The 16,498-nt window shown below is 46.0% G+C and overlaps 2 protein-coding genes across 5 annotated transcripts; one reads left to right on the top strand and one right to left on the bottom strand.

Moving 5' to 3' along the window:
• Nucleotides 1-277: 277 nt before the first annotated feature.
• On the bottom strand, nucleotides 278-7,857 carry AURKA (aurora kinase A). 3 transcript variants are annotated; one of them, XM_065691914.1, is made up of 9 exons: nucleotides 7,759-7,857; nucleotides 7,343-7,430; nucleotides 6,217-6,499; nucleotides 5,587-5,641; nucleotides 4,693-4,884; nucleotides 3,949-4,087; nucleotides 3,432-3,580; nucleotides 2,696-2,870; nucleotides 278-998 (listed from the first exon to the last, which is right to left on the bottom strand). In XM_065691914.1, the coding sequence occupies exons 2-9, from the start codon at nucleotides 7,394-7,396 to the stop codon at nucleotides 807-809; spliced, it is 1,239 nt and encodes a 412-aa protein (XP_065547986.1). In that variant the 5' UTR covers nucleotides 7,397-7,430; nucleotides 7,759-7,857; the 3' UTR covers nucleotides 278-806. The 3 variants fall into 3 exon arrangements, with proteins under 3 accessions (XP_065547986.1, XP_065547984.1, XP_065547985.1); XM_065691912.1 differs by lacking the exon at nucleotides 7,759-7,857 and adding an exon at nucleotides 7,673-7,722; XM_065691913.1 differs by lacking the exon at nucleotides 7,759-7,857 and adding an exon at nucleotides 7,540-7,666.
• Nucleotides 7,858-7,947: 90 nt separating this feature from the next.
• On the top strand, nucleotides 7,948-16,455 carry CSTF1 (cleavage stimulation factor subunit 1). 2 transcript variants are annotated; one of them, XM_065691911.1, is made up of 8 exons: nucleotides 7,948-8,086; nucleotides 8,241-9,040; nucleotides 9,559-9,729; nucleotides 10,433-10,628; nucleotides 12,031-12,308; nucleotides 13,101-13,298; nucleotides 13,862-14,252; nucleotides 15,912-16,455. In XM_065691911.1, the coding sequence occupies exons 2-8, from the start codon at nucleotides 8,921-8,923 to the stop codon at nucleotides 16,169-16,171; spliced, it is 1,614 nt and encodes a 537-aa protein (XP_065547983.1). In that variant the 5' UTR covers nucleotides 7,948-8,086; nucleotides 8,241-8,920; the 3' UTR covers nucleotides 16,172-16,455. The 2 variants fall into 2 exon arrangements, with proteins under 2 accessions (XP_065547983.1, XP_065547982.1); XM_065691910.1 differs by having other exon boundaries at nucleotides 7,948-9,040.
• Nucleotides 16,456-16,498: the final 43 nt, after the last annotated feature.

The raw sequence follows: 16,498 nt of genomic DNA on the forward strand, positions 1-16,498 counted from the left end.
GTTCAGTGGTTGTAGAAAAGCCACAAAAGGTTAAGTGGCAACATGGTTGGTACTTGTAGTCCTGTATGGCAAATGTAGAATACCTGCTTTTGGCAAGTGTACCTACTTTTGGTACCTGCAGTTTGAGCAAGAACTTAATACCAGCTTCCTTTTTGACAGAGGAGTGAAGTAAACTTACTGTGTGATCACAGCCAAAGAATCAAGCTGTCCTGATGGTAAAGACAAGGGGTTAGACACAGCCAGTGAAAGTGATAATGCCATCAGGAGCCTTACCATGTTGACATCAGTATACAACACATCTTTATTTCAGAAGTTGACTGCTCACATTTAAAATAAAAATTAGACAAAAATAATGCACACATCATTTTTAGGACATTTCAAGAAACACATTCGCCTTGCTCAGTTTCAGATTACACCACAGTTACGATACCCTTAGCAGCCCAGTAAATTCAGAGGCAGGTATCTCTAGGATATTGCACTGTTCAATAAGCTAAACCAACTTACTCTTGTTGTTGGACCAATGAACCTTTACCAGGACAAACCACATCATAAGAGCCTTGAACAGCTTAATACTTACATCAACATACCTGGCCCACACATGACAAGGTTTCAAGTATACTTTTAAGTATTCCACAACGTCCAGCTAGAAGTCAAATAACTTTACATTGCGATCAGAATTTAGTAAGACTGCTAAGCCAAAGACTTGCATTCCAATTGCCACTAGATTCCAAGACCTGCTTTTTGTATTGTAGGCATTACAGTAGTCACAGTACAAGACTCTCATTGATCCCATGAGGCTGTCCCTGCTAAGACTGTGTTCTGGATGGGGCAGCACCATCGCTTTTTCTGCTACTGGGCACCTTTGTAGAGTTTGCTGTAATCCAGGGATGAAGTAGTACATCCTTCAGGGGCAGTCGACAGAATGGGCTATGCTTCAGAAGCTTTGAAATTAAATCCCTCGCACCTTCTGTTACAAATGGAGGAAACTTGAATTCCACCTAGGGAAAAAGAAGGATACTAAACATGATGCAGGAGTTCCTTGACAATAACCAAACTAGAGACAAATGGCTCTACCCCCTGATGTAGATCAAGAAAGGCTGAGTCAGCCTCAGGCTATGCACCTTATGCCTGTTGAGGCAAGATTAAGTAAATGTCATGATAATCCTGAAGAAAACAAGGTTCTCAGAAGTGAAGCTAATTTATTGGTTCAATGTACTTACGATCAGTTAGCTGGGACCTCTCTAGGGCATGCAACAGGAAAGGTTAATCTTACTTATTTTCAGTAACACATTGGATGTTAAATATTCATTTTATAAATTAGGAAAGAGGTGGAGAAGATTGGTTGCTTCATGAAGAGGCAGAAGTTCAGATGCAGGCAGAAACAGGGGAGAACTAAGTACGTAAGGTGTGGAGCGCCAGAGCGAGTTTAACCTTGATGAGGTGGCCTTCTTTCTGTCCTTGAAGCAGAGGAGGGCAGGAGAGGAGGGGACTTGTGGTGGAAAGAAAGAACTCCGTTAACGACTGGAGAAACGCGTGGACAGCAGCATTGAACCAATCAGTATAGCAGTAGAAGCGTGTGAACACAAGGCAGTACCCTATCAGTGTTTCTGGTGGCACATGCTTGTAGAACAATGGTATAAAAAGCGTGTTAGTGAAGCAATAAAGGTCTTTGCCCTGTACCCCGCCAGAGTCCATGTCACCAATCTCCACAATAAGGCAAGGTATCCTTAAGGTCTCATTCTACTGAATGAGTGAAGACTGTTTTAGGGATTTAGTTTTAGAATCATAGGATAGTTAGGGTTGGAAAGGACCTTAAGATCATCCAGTTCCAACCCCCCTGCCATGGACAGGGACACCTCACACTAAGCCATGTCACCCAAGGCTCTGTCCAAACTGGCCTTGGACACTGCCAGGGATGGAGCATTCACAACTTCCCTGGGCAACCCATTCCAGTGTCTCACCACCCTAACAGGAAAGAATTTCCTCCTTATATCCAATCTAAACTTCCCCTGTTTAAGTTTTAACCCATTACCCCTTGTCCTATCACTACAGTCTCTAATGAAGAGTCCCTCCCCAGCAGCCTTATAGGCCCCCTTCAGACACTAGAAGGCTGCTATGAGGTCTCCATGCAGCCTTCTCTTTTCCAGGCTGAACAGACCCAACTTTCTCAACCTGTACAGGAGGTGCTCCAGCCCCCGATCGTCCTCATGGCCCTCCTCTGGGCTTGTTCCAACAGTTCCTTGTCCTTTTTATGTTGAGGACACAAGAACCGCACACAATACTCTTAAGTGAGGTCTCACAAGAGCAGAGTAGAGGGGCAGGATTACCTCCTTCAACCTGCTGGTCACACTTCTTTTGATGCGGCCCAGGATACGGTTGGCTTTCTGGGCTGCGAGCTCACGCTGCTGGCTCATGTTAAATTTCTCACCGACCAGCTCCCCCAAGTCCTTCTCCACAGGGCTGCTCTGGATATCTTCTCTGCCCAACCTGTAGCTGTGGCTGGGATTGCTCCCACCCAGGTACAGGACCTTGCACTTGGCATGGCACATTTTATGCGTATCATTATGTCTTTCTACAGTTCTAGTTGAAATACATGCCCTGCTTCAAAATGACCATTTGTTACACTTCAATAAGAAAACAGAACTGAAAGACAGCACGGTTCATCTGCCTCAGTTTAAGTAAGTGTGGCACATACCCTGGAGATAGCTCTGTAGGTTTCCTGGTATGTTTCTGATTCAAAAGGTGGTTTCCCTACAAGGAATTCATAGCACAGAACTCCCAGGCTCCAAATATCCACCTTTTCATCATGTGTTCTTCCCTCAATCATTTCAGGAGGTAGGTAGTCAAGAGTCCCACAGAGAGTTGTTCTCCTGAATAAAAGGCAAAATTAATAATTTACTGCTTATGGCAATTGTAAGGTCCATTTAAAGAGCCAGATAAAAGCTAATGCTGGCAATCACCTGTACTTCAGTGTTGTCTACCCTGGATAGACTGCACCACCAGAACACCTGGTAAAGAAGTGCTAGCAGTAATTTTGCTTTAAAGCATTCCAATCACTGCAGTCAGCCTGATCCCTCCTTTCTTTATTCCACTTCCTAGATTAAGTATAGTATTCCTTTGTTAGATACAATTCACACTAATGAAGAAATTACTTAAGTCTATTGCTAGAGTGATGTTTGAACACAAATGCTGGTCTGTGCTCTCAGGGACTGCTATAACCCTTAACAACAGTACACCAACCTTCTTCACTTCCAGGTTCAGCAAGTTTTCAAATATACAAGTTGCTGCAGTGGCCCAGTTCTTAAAGGATTTTTTTGTCCACTATTTTAGGAAGTTAGCATTTACTTCCATTCCACAACTGTAAGAGTGCCGAAAGTAACATTTTCATTACAGAAGTCTTTCACTGCACAAGGTATGTATTACATTCTCACCTAGAAGATGGAGCATGCACAGACCATCCAAAGTCAGCAATTTTTAGTTCTCCATTTGAGCCAAGCAGCAAGTTTTCTGGCTTGATGTCTCGATGAATCACATTCTTTGAATGACAATATGATAGAGCATCTGCTAGTTCCGTGATGTACTGTATTCAGAAAGAGAACAAAACTTTAAATTCATTGTCACTCTAGCTTATCTGGCTACATTATAGCCTTTTCTAGGCCTAATTAGAAGTTACAGCAATTATTCCTCAAACCCTTGGAAGTCTGACAATACAGGCTCTACTTGAAATGACCAAGCACTTACAACTATCTTCAGCAATGCTGAATATCATATCAGTGCTGTGCAGCATCTTCCCAATTTCTTTCTTTCTTGTTGCAAGTACATCAACTAGCATCTAAGGAATCACAGTTTCACACAACAATACAGAACTTTATCTGAAGATCTAGCTTTATGATGCAAATATTCCAAATATGAAGAGCAAGTAACACATCAGAAGCTAGAACAACCTACAGTAGCAGTTCTTTGCTCATCAAACTTGGTGAGCTTCTGAAGTTCTTTGTAGACTTCTCCACGTGGTGCATACTCTAGGATAAGGTAGACCCTTGTAACATCATGGAAGTAGCCATATAATCTGAGAATATTGGGGTGCCTGCAAAAAACATTTAAATATTTTTCTGAACAGGTATATTTGTCCATAAAACTTTAATTTCCTGCCTCCCCCCTTTCAATGTAATCTTGTAAGTGTGCCTTCAGCTCACAACATACTGATTGAGAGCTTCATAGCAGATAGATGGTGTTTATCTAAGCAGCAGCTTAGATTCCCTGCTAGCAAGCAGCTAACCAAAAGTTTAGCTAATTCACATCTTCTTGTCCATACCCTTCTACAGCAAGTGGAAGAGTAATAACCATTGAAGGTACCAATTCTCATGGGTTTTGGAATTTAACACTTTGTGAAAACTAGTTTCTTCAAGTTGGGCTTATTTTCTGAGAAACAAAATGCCAGAAACAAACTCAGACTTTGAGAAAAAGCTGTTACCCACATAAATCCAAGCAGCAGGAAGATCTTACCAGAGGTTGCTTCAGTGCAAGGTAGACAAAGATAAATCTCCTTGCAGAAAAGCAAGAATTCTAACTAGCAATTTCAAGGTGTCATACACTTGAAAAGAAACTTCTCTTCTTCACAGCAGGTTATGCTGTCATAAACAAGGTTATTTTATTTAAACACAAAGAGTGTAACTGGTCATGAAATTTTACCTAAGATGAGACTGTATTTCAACTTCTCTTCGTAGCTGATGTTCTACGCCAGCCTCCTCAAGCTGTGTTTTAAAGAGCACTTTCAGTGCCAGGATAAATTTACTCTGCTTCTCACGTGCCAGGTACACATTTCCAAATTTTCCTTTCCCCAGAGGACGACCAATTTCAAAATCATCAAGAGACCATTGCCTTCTGTAAGAGGAAAGAACAAGTTATGAAAACTAGATACTTGTGTGGGCTTTGACTCCTAGGTTTACAGACTATAGTGTTACTGTTCAATAGATACTTAGTGATCTGCACTAGATTTTAGTCTTTACACCACCACCAAGAGAACAAAATATGCCTTGAGACTTTTCAAAAGAAAGTTCTGAAAGCTTGTCTCTTCCTTCCTTAAGTTTACACACAGACACACTAATGTCAACCACACTACTACAAAATACCAAGTCAGGCTCACTTCAATACACTTAATAAAGACCTATCACTAGAGCATTTCAAAGCTATTTAAGATAGCCATACTACATGTCTAACTTGACCCTTGAACTCCAACCTGTTGCACATACAACAGAGGCTTTGTTTTCAAGTGTGCATCTTGTGATTGGAGCAGTGGCTATCAGTGTTCTCTCATGGGAAGACCTATTATGCATTTAGCCAAAAGTTTTCTTTAGATTACAGGAAGTTCTTGTTCCTGAGAATTACCAGGTCAAAGTAAGCTTTCCTAGTTTCATCTGCTGTCTCTATGAAGTAAGTGTAGGGCCACTGCTCTCCACAACAAAGAGGCTCAAGTAGCCTTCAGCTTAGCTGCAACTAAGTTGCAGCATGAAGTCCTAGAAGACAAAAACAAGCTGAATCCAACAGGGCTCAGTTAGCTTAAAACAATTTAGATATAAAACTTACTTTTTAGTCTCTTCTTTTTTCTGTTTAGAGGTGCTTTCTGCTTCAGAACTTTTTGCTACGTATAGAGAAGTAGATCAATTTTAAGAAACAGACCCAGAATCACAAGACAAAAATTCACATGGGAGCAAATCTAGCCTCTGCGCAGTATCTCAGGCAGTTCTTTAAATACATTCAATGGCATTTCCAACAATTTACTACTGTCAAAGCAGCATAGCAGTTAACAGCGATAAAGATGTAATTTTAAAAGCTTTCTTAAAATTAAAAAAAAAAAACTTCCCCTCCCCCAAATACAGTATTTTTATATACAAAAGATTAACATGAATACTGGAAAAATTGATGTATGAGTACCAATTACATAAACACACTGCCAAATGAGCATCTGGAAATTCTTAAACACCCATATTGGCCCTATATTGGTAACCCTGGCAACAAGGAGAATGCAGTAAAATCTAAGCTGAAGTTGTGCTGCTATTCTGTTTTGGGGCAGGGGCACAACCAAATACTTCTCTATAAGGCCATCTCTCCACGTAATCAACATCAGCTTTTTCTGCACTCCACTCTGCTTCGTAGAACAGAAGTATCCCAAGTGTCATAACTGTACAAACATATATACATAATCTTCAGAATTACCAGGTGCTGGAGCCTGTTGAGATTTTTCATTGTTCTTGCTTGGAACTTGAGGCCTAGCAGTTGCTTGGACTGATAATTTTGGTCGGGGCTGCTGCGTTGTCTGGTGATTAGACAGTTTTTGGTTTGAAGATACAGGCTTTTGTGGCTGTACTGGAACTCTCTGGGCAAAGTTTGAAGAGCAAAGAACGCGCTGCGCTTGAACTCCACTGTTTAGTAACCGACTCTGGGCAGAATGCTGAGGCACAGGGACACGCTTCGGGCCATCCCCAAAGGGATTAGCAACCTTCAAAAAGAAAAGATTATGTATTACTTGTGGAATAGCATACTACAACCTTCATGGCCACATTCATAAAGCAGGAGAACACCACAAAGTACATGAACAGGAAAAGTTAGCACAGTCTGATCTGGTTTATGATTAAAAGCATTTTTAAATTTCTACACTGAGAAGAAAGTTAAGTTTTCTACAACAGCAAACATACTTATAGCTAGCAGAACCTTTCCACATGCTTCTCCAGAACATCAGCCAAAGGTATTAAGACAGCAGATCCTTACTATAAAAACATACCCTGCTTTGAGTCATTGCTTCCTTTAACGCTAGTCATCTTAACATATATTGCACTGCAACAGGAGTTCCACAGAACAAAGCAAGTTCACTCAGTAAAAACAGGTAGCTGAACCTTAACCTTTTATGTCCAATAAGGGAAAGTAGTTTGGGTTTATGCTTAAGAAAACTCTTAGTTCACAATAGGGTTTGGGTTGGAAGGGACCTTAAGGCTCATACAGTTCCAACCCCCTGCCACAGACAGGGGCACCTTCCACTAGACCAGGCTGCTCCAAGCCCCATCCAACCTGGCCTTGAACACTGCCAGGGATGGGACAGCAATCTGAGCTGCCCCATTCTCTGAGGAACCTAGTTGTTCTAGGATACTTTGGCTACAGTGAAGTTCAAATGCCAATGATTAGCTTCAACAACTTTGGCAATTATTTCCTGCACATGGAAGCTACTGCTTCAAGACAGTTTCCCCCCTTTTTGCTGCTTAGTACAGTTGATAATTACTACAGTTGGGAACCTGTAGCTCTTGCGTTATCAGGATAAACGCACCCACCAACCTAACGAGTCATTTACCTTTATAGTACGGCTGTGGTACCCAGAACGGTTCTCTTTTGTATTCTTGTCCATAGCGCCCGAAAACAGCAATTACATAGAACTTAGCCTACAGACAGGACGTGGCAAACGGTCAGCTGCACACAAAACACCACGCCTCGGATCTCCCCTCCCCGTACGCGAGCGCCGGGGGGCCCCAAGACCTAGCTATACACCACCTCACGCCACCACCACTCCGCGCTCGCAGCCTCCCGCCGGCCGGGGGTGTCTCATCCAGCACCCGCAGTGTCCAGGGCCCAGCGGGCCGGGCCCCCCAGTACCACGCAGCCCGGAACCCCGGCGGCCGCTCACCCTCCAGCTCCGCTACCTCCGGCCGCCACAACTGTTTAAATTCAAACCGCCCTCCCTTAAATAGCCTTTAAACCACCGCCTCTCACCATTGGCCCTTCTCCCGCCGCTCGCTCCCGCTGATTGGCTGCTTTTCAACCGGGCCGCCGGCCCATTGGCTCTCCACAAGCTCCGCTCGTTGCGAGGCCGAGCCTGGCCGCCGAGAGCCTCTGGGGCGCATGCGCAACGGCAGCCTGCTGCGTACCCCGCGCTGGCCCGCCCCGCCCGCCCCGAGGGCGGTGTTTGCGCTACATGCGTATTTTACGTACCGTCTCTCCGCCGCTGGTTCCTTCCGTACTCCAACTGCGTGGACCGGCGCCGCTCGCACACTTTGCTCCGCCAAGTCTGCCTGCTCGGGTCTTCCGCTACGTAAATCGCGTACGCCCAGACCACCCACCTGTGGCAACGCTACAACTACCGTGCCCTCCTCGCAGCCACCGAGGCCTCGGAGCCTGCCGCCGCCGCGGGGGGAAGGGCGCCAGGTTCGTCCCGCATCCCGCGAGGCACCAGCCGCTTCCCTCTCCTTCTCCAGCACGCACTACCCGCCGGCCCGGGCCGAGGGAGAGGCGGTGCTGCCACCTCGCGTGGAGCCGAGCGCGAGTGGGGCCGGGGGCCATTGTGTGCAGCCGGTGAGGTAGGTGCCCCGGTGGCAGCTCGCAGCCCCGAGGGGCGGGAGGACGGGCAGAGGGGTGAAGCAGGCCTCAGCCTCGCGCTTGCCGGGACGTGCGGCCCAGGGCAGCACCCACGTGCCGCCAGCTCTTGAGGACAAGTGCGAAGGGTTCCCCCGCCTCGGCGCAGCACAGCGCGGCAGGGGACGCCTGTCCTGAGGTGGCTCCCCCGGCCCGCGGACCCCTCGTGGCACAGCAGCGGTGACCCGCAGCCCGTGGCAGTGCCCCAAACCGCACGGGTTCTCGAGGAGACGCCGGGCGGCAGCGGACAATCGGCGAGTGCGGTTTGCAAGCAGCAGCGTAACAGGAGCGTGAGGCTGCTGTGCTATCTCAGCTGCCCCTGTGGTCCTGCTCACGCCTGTGAGGGGGACCTTGGCTGCCGGGTGACAAGCGGCAGCTGAAGCTAGGTTCAGTACTTCGGGCCTCTAAAGAACCCTGATCGAAGGCAACTTTTAACTGTCTCTGCGGTGTTGAAAACAAGCGCGGAGGCGAACCAGTTGTGTGTGTTGGTGTTCACAAGTGGTACAGGATAGGTAAAAAGAAGATGTCGGGTCGCCGTGTCGCTGCAGCATGTGATAGACGTCAGCTGCCACGGGGCATGGGTAGCATGGCATCCCCCCTGCTTGACCCGCGCCCGCTTCGACTGCCGTTTCTTGAGGCTGACGTGAGTAGGACTTTTCGGAGGGGGGGGGGCGTGCTCTCGGGGCGGGCTCGGCCCGCCGGGGTCTGAGCGGTCCGGCCGCGGGAGGTGCCCGGGTGCGGGCCGGCCTGCAGCGCCGGGCAGCAGTGTCAGCACTTGCTGTTTCACAGCCCGCTCACGTCCCGTGTTTGGGATCGCGGTGCCTCGGCGGAAGCAGCGTTTCGGAGCTTTGCGGCTGGGACACAAAAGCACCCGGTTCCCCGCCTCCCGCCGGCAGTCGTCCCCCTGCTGCGAGCCGGAGTGCGGGGCCGGCCCGGGGCTGCCGCCCGCCCTGAGCGCGGCCGGGCCAAGGCCGCGGCCTCCCCGGAAGGGGACCGGGAAGGGGCCGTGGGTTGGGACCCCGGGCGCGGCCGCTCCCGCCCCGCCCCTCCGCGCCGCTCGGGGGCTCCCTGGGCGCGTCACAGGTCACGTGACACCGGGACCTGCCGGGGCCCGCGCGTGGTGTCACGGTCATGTGATACTGCGATTCTCTCCCCTTCAAGAGTCGCCTCCAATCGATCTGCGGGCGATCGATGCAGCAGCCTTCGCGGAGGAGCATTCTTCGGTCCCGGCCGCCGCCGCCGCCTCCTCCCTTGCCGCCGCCGCCCATCGATGCGCTCAGGGCTCCGGTCGCCATTTTAGGGGGAGAGCGAGGGAGGCAGAAGGAAGGATCGGTAGGTACCGGGGCCGCGCCGCGCTGTCCGACGCCTTCGGCTCCGCTGCCCGGGCCGGGCCTCGCCCTCGGCAGCTCCCGCCCGAAGCTGCCCGCCCCTCCCGCGGCGCTGGAAGCCCGCGTTCCGTGGCCGCAGCGCTCCAGCTGAGCACTCCCCGCCCTCATTCAGCCCCCTTTCCCCCACGCCCCCTCGCTGCCCGGTTATTGGTCCCCGGAGCCGGTTACGGGTCGTGCGGCCCGGGGCTGCGAGAGGGTTTGCGGGCGGTGGGGAGGATTCGGTGTCCCGGGATGAGAGAGAGGGAGGGAGCGGGGCAGGGCGGCGGGAGGGTGCCAGCGCTGGGCTGCCCTGCATGGTTTGGGTCGATCCCCTCCCCAGTGCCCGGGGCCGCCTTCTGGCGGGGCTCAGCGAAAGGCCTTGACAGATTCATTCTGCTAACTAATGCCGCATTATTTCTGTCTTCTCCATTGCTCCTTAATATACAGTTCATGCTCTGTTTATTGGTGAGGCTTTCATTTCTACGGGAGACAAGTGCAACAGGTTTTTCCTTGCCTTTTTTTTTTTTTTCCTTTCAGTTTAATGTCTCTGATTCTTACCTAAAATAAAGGTGTCTGCACTGAAATTGGGCAGGATGTGCTTTATTTGAAGGCTGTGCTTTTTTCATGAGACTCTTTTGTATGTCATTTTTCTTCTTTATTTATTTCAGGCCCCTCCAAGGCATTCCTTGCTCACAATGTATAGAACAAAAGTCAGTTTGAAAGACCGTCAGCAACTTTATAAACTGATAATTAGTCAGCTGCTATATGATGGATACATAAATATTGCCAATGGCTTGATAAATGAGATAAAACCACAATCAGTCTGTGCCCCATCTGAACAACTGCTGCACCTGATTAAGTTAGGTAAGCTGCAATAAAAAGTTAACATAGAAGTCTAGTTTCTAAATCTCTAGTTTAGATCCTTGTGAATTAAGAGGTTAGAGTTTCTGACAATATTTTTTTATGCAATGGTTATGTCTAGTAATAGCATAACACTTCACATACTTAGATAAAGCCTTTGCCTCTGTGGCTTTTTTGACGGGCATTCTAGCTCTGTGTTTCATTGTTTAATATGCATTAAAAGCAAAACATCACATAGTCAAAATCCTTTTGTTTGCACTTCTGTAACACATAAGAATACTTGCTCAAGGTCCTGGGTGACTGGCAGCCTTCTAAAAGCACATTCCAGTAAACAGGATCACTGTGCCCACAGACGTAACAGTTCTGTGTCAGACCCACACAGTTCTGTGCCAACTTTAGAGATATTTTCTATATGATTCTTCCTGACTGGAAAGGGAGCAAGCCCTTCCGTTGGCAGTCTCTGCTAGCCTTAGTATATCAGTCTGAAGAAAATTAGCTTCACAATCTAGGGTCTCAGCAGAGGTATTGCCTGTTCTCTCCCTTGTGTATTTTTCTCTCTGAAAGTACATCTGTGCCGCAGTATGTAGTCACAACACCAGAGCTGCTGTTGAAACAAGCTGACTTAAGATACTCAAAGAGGTCTAGCCATACCATCATTGTATTGTAACTGAACTGGTTCTGCTGCCTGAGCTACTTGACTTCCAAGGGTATAAATATGTGAAGCCCTGTCTCTGAAATAAGAATGCTAGACTTGCAATTTGTAGATGAAAGCAAGAAAAACTTGCATTTGATGGATCGATGATCAAAGTTGGGCACGTAGCTGGAAATTCTTGTGTCTGCTCTGTTACCGTTTCGAGTGCTGAACTGTCTTCGTAGATGCATCCTGGAAATAAATAAAAATCTATAGGGTGGGTGTGAAGAGGAGTAAATATTTCTGTTTACAATGCTGCACTAGTTATTGTTGGAGTAGAGGGTTTTTTCCTTCAATGTAGTGAACTGGAAAGAATTGATAAATGCTTCAGTCTTTAAAATAAAATCTCATGTAACAGTGCTGGAGCTTGTTTCTTCCTCCGTGAAAAGCTGCCAGTGGCTTCACAGACATGATTGTCAGTGCATTTGTCATTCTACTGTCATACTGTCATTCTACAGAATTTGCTGGTTGTATTTTCACAGTTAATTTTGAGAGCTGTGTTTTGCTCTAGAGTAGCCAAATTACCTCTCACTTCTTGTGAGAAGTACTGCTGTGTCTCTAAATCTGCTCTGCTAGCTTAGCCTTGTTCAACAGGAGCTGCCTCAAAACCTGACTTGTAGCTGTTACCAAAGCCTGTAGCATAGATATGGCCACAGCCTGTCTGTCTAAGGAGAAGGTTAACCTGGTTTAAGTGCATCAACTTCTCTCTTGCAGGAATGGAGAACGATGACAGTGCTGTTCAGTATGCAATTGGACGGTCAGATACAGTAGCTCCAGGCACAGGAATTGATTTGGAATTTGATGCAGATGTACAGACCATGTCTCCCGAGGCTTCTGAATATGAGACTTGTTATGTCACATCTCACAAAGGGCCGTGTCGTGTAGCTACATATAGCAGAGACGGACAGTTAATAGCTACAGGATCTGCTGATGCCTCAATAAAAATTCTTGATACAGAGAGAATGTTGGCCAAAAGTGCTATGCCTATTGAGGTAAAATATGACTTGAATCGTAACCACTGTTTGAATTCTTGAGATGCTGTCTGTTTCATGCTGTGCCTTGTGGCTGCCTCAGTGGGTTCTGTCTCGCCGTATTTCCTACTCCAACAGCGGCTCATAAAGTACCCTTGAAGAGAAGGAAGAAGAAATAGGGCAAGTATATCTGTGTAACTTCTGGCAGCAGCCTTGAGAATTGAGCCAGAAATTGCTTCTAATAGATGCCGATAATTGTTACACTGTATGAACGCAGTTTATTTTTGAGCCCACTTACACCTTTGGCCTCCACAGCCTCTATTTGCTGTGTTTCAGAACTGTTTCACATAATAATGTTTATTTGCATCATTTTTTTTCTCCAGTGTGGTTACCAGGTAGCAGTTTAGAAGTGGGTGGGTTGGGGTGGTTTTGCGCAGAGCGCACACCAAATTCTCAGCAGTATCCTGTGAGCAGAAGTTGCAGTTTTCCCAGTAGGTACAGCGTCCCTTAATTCTTACAACAGTACAGTAGTTTGGTTTGGGCTGCTTATGACAGTGGTATGTTTTCTTGTACCCATTCTCTGCTGCTGAAACTAGCATGTCCTTTAGCAAGTCAGTTGACCTTTGTAAAGATACAGGGATCTTACAACAATATCTGGTGGGCCTTTAAATGACTGAGATAATGGTGATATGTGCCTAGGCGTGTGTCAGAAATGAAGTTGTTGTTTAGCTGCTCTGGCAAGCATAAGCCCTACATTTTCTGTTAAAAAGCATGTCTGCTTTCTAACACTGACTTGTTGAATGTTCTTTGTAGGTCATGATGAATGAGACGGCACAGCAAAACATGGAAAATCATCCTGTTATTCGGACTCTATATGATCATGTGGATGAAGTTACGTGCTTAGCTTTTCATCCAACAGAACAGATCCTAGCATCTGGTTCAAGGGACTACACACTTAAATTATTTGATTATTCAAAACCTTCTGCCAAAAGAGCCTTCAAATACATACAGGTTAGATATGATACTAGTTCAGAGCCACCAAAGCATGAATGTATATGTACTTGAGGTACCAGTAACCTGAATTGTGTCTGGGTTTGTAAGTCCTTAGGTTTGTAGGCGTATGCAGATACAAAATGTGGAGACATTATGGTAATTACGTGTTAAGAGTTTGTGCATAATGGATACCTACTTTCCTTAGGTCTAGTGCCTGTCTGCTTTTTGTTAATTTAGATCAGATCTGATCTGGGTAACTCTGATGTCAATTATATTATCTTTCTTCTGGAGAAATTTGGGATTATATGGTGGTGGGCTTTGGGGTTTGTGACTAGCTGACAGCACCTCCTGTCACTCTTGTGCAATATCGCAAAAATGAGCAGGCATTGCAAGCTGCTTCAGGACAAAAACTAAGGCAGCCTGTCATTTTAATCCTATGGGAAGCATTTTCTATTTTGAAAAAAGCAGAACACATTGTGCTGATAATTTAACCAGGTTTTTAGCACTTTAATGCCACCAGAATTGACACTTCCATTTCAGACTTTTTTTCTTACACCAATTACGTATTTTTGTTCAAACAGGAGGCAGAGATGCTGCGCTCAATTTCTTTTCACCCTTCTGGAGATTTCATACTTGTTGGTACGCAGCACCCTACTTTACGACTATACGATATCAATACTTTCCAGTGTTTTGTGTCTTGCAATCCTCAAGATCAGCACACTGATGCCATATGTTCAGTGAATTACAACACAAGTGCAAACATGTATGTGACGGGAAGTAAGGATGGATGCATCAAACTGTGGGATGGTGTTTCAAATCGCTGCATCACTACTTTTGAGAAGGCACATGATGGAGCTGAAGTCTGTTCTGCTATTTTTTCCAAAAACTCAAAGTATATCTTGTCAAGTGGAAAAGACTCTGTAGCTAAACTATGGGAGATATCCACTGGTCGAACACTTGTCAAATATACAGGTATGTGGCATGTGACCTTCCGAGTACCTTCTCTTTCAGGTACTGACCCACAGCAGGGGTGGTAATATTGTCAGAACAGTAGTTCTTAAAGGCACTGGGAGACTGCTGCTTTGAGCTTAAATTGCCCCAGACTTTTCAAAACATTTAAGTAGACTAATTCTAGAAGAGCAACTGTGATTCCTGTATGTCAGTCAGTGTAAATGTATTTAGTTTGAGTGCATTTTGGAGACTTTTCTGACATTGTTACTCCATTGCTTTGGGGGGAAGTTGTGACTAAATTAGGGGGAAGTAAGAAGGAGCACTGCCCTTTTCCGGCTAGAGTAGGGGCACAGTTTAAACTGGAAGGGTCAAAACCAATACCTAATCCATTTCTGGCTAGAGTAGGCCACGTTCCCTCAGAGCACGCACTCAGACAGGGGTAATTGATCCTACTTTGTGGCAGTTTATTTAACAATCAGACTCTTGTGCGAAAGATGGCTCTAGTAAGCTGTGGCAATATTCTAAAATCACTGCAGCTGTTTGGTTTCCTTTCAATTGTATGCAAGGTGGTCCTACTCAGAGCATTCTGGCAATACCATGCTTTGATCTCTGCAGGACTTAAATGGTGAAGGATGCAGAAGCTCTGCATACGATAGCGGCTAAGTGATGGGGAAGCTTTTGAGTCAAGCACTAATGTGCTTAAGCATTAGAAGTCATAGCATAAAAGATGAGAAGATGTTGAAAACATTTTATACCAGCTTTTGGGATGTGTATGGTCCTTTTCTGTATGCTAGCTCTATCTGCTCTCAACCAGCAGAGTGCAGCACCTCCTTGATAAACTTTGGCAACATACTAGGTAGGATGCAGGTGTGTGCAGTGCAGAGTAAATGCCTATATAGAATCTTAGAATAGTTAGGGTTGGAAAGGACCTCAAGATCATCTAGTTCCAACCCCCCTGCCATGGGCAGGGACACCTCACACTAAACCATCCCACACAAGGCTTCATCCAGCCGGGCCTTGAACACTGCCAGGGATGGAGCATTCACAACCTCCCTGGGCAGCCCATTCCAGTGCCTCACCACCCTAACAGGAAAGAATTCCTCCTTATATCCAATCTAAACTTCCCCTGTTTAAGTTTTAACCCGTTACCCCTTGTGCTGTCACTACAGTCCCTGATGAAGAGTCCCTCCCCAGCATGCCTATAGGCCCCCTATAGGAAGCTACACGTTTTATTTGAAGGGTTTGGAGGGGAAGCATAGCCAAGTTAGGTCATACAGTGCCATATGATATATCCATTGAAAATTGTCATTGGTAATGAGAATCTTATGTATTTGACTGTCTCTGGTTATTTCGCCTTAGTTACAGCTGTAAGCCTCATACAAAATATATAAGGCAAAAGTACTTTTAAGGTTAAGTGACTGCACTCATAGTGAGTGGCTGGACTTGACTGACACAGCTGGAGTAGTTAATCTTTCTGTCCTTTAAGAAGTTTTAGAATGTACTGTGTATATTAACTGTTCATTACTGACTCACCTGTTGTATGTGGAAGCAGTAGACTGAGAAAATAAGGCTCCTTTATAGACTGCAGAAATTGATGCTTATGGGAGGTTTGTTCTTAGGTCTTTGGAAACTTCCAAAAACTAATCCTATCTGTGTTAATATTTTGCTGCATGTATTTAGGAGCTGGTTTGAGTGGACGACAAGTACACAGGACACAAGCTGTCTTCAACCACACAGAAGATTATGTGCTGCTTCCGGATGAAAGGACCATAAGTCTCTGCTGCTGGGACTCAAGAACTGCTGAAAGGAGAAATCTTCTTTCTCTGGGGCACAACAGCATTGTCCGTTGCATTGTCCATTCTCCTACCAATCCTGGCTTCATGACCTGCAGTGACGACTACAGGGCTAGATTCTGGTACAGAAGATCGACGACAGACTAAGGACCTCTTTATAAAAGAGTGATGCTCCAGATTGATTCTATAATCTTGAGTTGATTGTACTGCCGACAGATGCCTACAAGAAAGCTGCTCTGTGTCTGGTCTTTCATTCTGTCAAGTGTGGCAGAAATAATATCAAAATACTGAGACTAAGTTTTGCCCCATGCTAATTTTTTTATTAGTGTGTGTGGCATCGGTTTTTGTCAGTCATCTCCAATTGTACTCAAGGAGTGGAGAGGGGAAGGAGTGGGGCAAAGAATAAAATGATCCTTGCGGAAAGGATTAAATTTGTTTTCCTGTCTTTCTAAATGCCACAAAACAATAATGTGA

This window comes from Lathamus discolor, chromosome 11, assembly GCF_037157495.1.
Source record: "Lathamus discolor isolate bLatDis1 chromosome 11, bLatDis1.hap1, whole genome shotgun sequence".
In the NCBI taxonomy this organism is placed as follows: domain Eukaryota; kingdom Metazoa; phylum Chordata; class Aves; order Psittaciformes; family Psittacidae; genus Lathamus; species Lathamus discolor.

Bases quoted from the DNA above. Each gene is read 5' to 3' on its own strand.
- AURKA (XM_065691914.1), bottom strand. From the start codon at position 7,396: ATGGACAAGAATACAAAAGAGAACCGTTCTGGGTACCACAGCCGTACT. The intron at 5,642-6,216 runs GTAATTCTGAAG...CTCTATACGTAG, and splicing joins TCAACAGGCTCCAGCACCTG to CAAAAAGTTCTGAAGCAGAA. The intron at 3,581-3,948 runs GTAGGTTGTTCT...TTCTGAATACAG, and splicing joins ATGAGCAAAGAACTGCTACT to TACATCACGGAACTAGCAGA.
- CSTF1 (XM_065691910.1), top strand. From the start codon at position 8,921: ATGTCGGGTCGCCGTGTCGCTGCAGCATGTGATAGACGTCAGCTGCCA. The intron at 9,041-9,558 runs GTGAGTAGGACT...CTCCCCTTCAAG, and splicing joins TGCCGTTTCTTGAGGCTGAC to AGTCGCCTCCAATCGATCTG. The intron at 10,629-12,030 runs GTAAGCTGCAAT...TCTCTCTTGCAG, and splicing joins GCTGCACCTGATTAAGTTAG to GAATGGAGAACGATGACAGT.